At 35.4% G+C, this 1,808-nt stretch overlaps 1 protein-coding gene across 1 annotated transcript in view; it reads left to right on the forward strand.

Moving 5' to 3' along the window:
* CUNHXorf57 (chromosome unknown CXorf57 homolog) overlaps positions 1-1,808 on the forward strand; it is a 92,573-nt gene that overhangs the window by 8,367 nt on the left and 82,398 nt on the right. Inside the window, exon 2 of the mRNA XM_023519073.1 lies at positions 1,498-1,640. Within this exon, the coding sequence (XP_023374841.1) occupies positions 1,498-1,640 (143 nt within the window). The remainder of the gene's footprint in view (positions 1-1,497; positions 1,641-1,808) is intronic.

Here is a 1,808-nt window from a genome sequence, read left to right on the forward strand (position 1 = left end):
AAAAAAAAAAATAAGAATGTAAAGGGGTCCTGCAACCAAAAATGTGAGAATTGCTGTGCTATTGATTACCTTATCACTTTTTGTATTGAATATCTGGTTTATTTATTTATTTTCTTTTTTGATAATGAACACATTTGTTGCTGTGAATTTATACAGATTCCTTATTGTCTGTAAATAGCTTCTAGTTCCTTTTTGAATTTGAATGAAAATATGTATGTTCTATGAAGTTCTATGTACCTCTTGAAATTATTCCAGCCAGAAAAAGAGATCTAAGGTCCTTCATTGATCAAGAGTATTTCACATACATTCCAGGTAATTAAAAGCTGATCTGAGATTTGTCTGATTGTATTAAAAAGGAAATCACTTAATTACATTATATCAAATATTAGGACCTGTGATCCTGAGCTAGTAATGTATTAGGAAGATCTAGAAGGAAAATTATACAATTTATGCTAATAATACTGAAAATTGTGTGTGTTTTTATGGTATAGGCAAAATTTAAAAATGCCACTTAACCTCTTATTAAAAAAGAAATTATAAGTATGATTTTTGTGCAAAAATGCTGACTTGGTAAAATGTGTAAACAAAGATGGAAGTGGAAGGTGCCTTAGCAAAAGAAATTTTGGGACTAATGCCAAGTCAGGTTGTAAAAGTTGGTACTATGGGCTGTGAGAGACCAAAATATGCAGAGATGCAGATGGAACCCCTCTTAATCCATCCAAGGAAGAATAAAGTCAGGAGTACAGATTAATCCTTTAAGATGATGAATAGCTTTTAAGCAGTTCTTATGTTTGCCAGCAGGCTTGGAGATTAAAATGTTTCAAAGTAAATTATACCGTGTATGAGAAGATATTTAAGTCTCTGTACAAAAATAAAGTGGCATGGGGGATCAGTTTTCAGTAGAGTGGGAAGGGGTAACATCATTGAGAAGTGAACTTTGAGCAACACCTGAAGAAGGGAAGGAGAAAGTAACCTAGATGTTTAAGGGAATGACATTCTAGGCAGAAGGAATAGTAAACACGTAGTACAAAGGTGTGTGTCTGGCATGTTTGGGAAAGATAGAACACATGAAATTGAGATGAGGACATTATAGAAATGTGAGGTAAAACAGTTCTATAAATTAAATATATAAGTACTTTGTAGCAGGAAAATATTCTAATACATTGAGTTTTTCCTTTAGGGGAGGGGAGTTTAGATCCAAGTTTTCCAAGTAAGTAAGTAAGCATTTCGGTAAGATGGAAGGCATTCTAGTTGAAACTGTCTTAGTTAATCTAGGTATGTACCTCTGTTCCAGGCACATAGTAAGTCCTTTATATATTTTAGCTGTTAATATTAGAAATAGCATGTAGTTTAGGTGGAGGAAATATATAGAGTGGTTTAGCTGACAAGAAGGAGTTGCTTTGGGTATGATCTGGCTACCATTTATAGCCATTAAAATACATCTTTGAAATTACCATGACATGTTACATAGGATTTTTACTGTTTTTTATATTTTAGACACCAAAATAATTGCCCTTTCTCACCTTGAAACGACCTGGTTTAACAGAAGAACTTTTCCTGCGTTGCTTGTGAGGATCTTGCAGAAATCAAAACTGCGATACTATGGAAAACCTGATAAAAAGATGATTGAACCATACCAGGTATGAGTAATGATAAGATATTGTGTGTTGGCTCGGCGCCTGTGGCTCAAGCGGCTAAGACGCAAGCCACATACACCTAAGGTGGCGGCTCGAATCCCCAGCCCGGGCCCGCCAAACAACAATGATGGCTGCAACCAAAAAATGGCAGGGTGTTGTGGCAGGCGCCTG

This window comes from Otolemur garnettii, unplaced genomic scaffold (genome assembly GCF_000181295.1).
Source record: "Otolemur garnettii isolate 467f Iridium unplaced genomic scaffold, OtoGar3 scaffold00155, whole genome shotgun sequence".
NCBI lineage: Eukaryota > Metazoa > Chordata > Mammalia > Primates > Galagidae > Otolemur > Otolemur garnettii.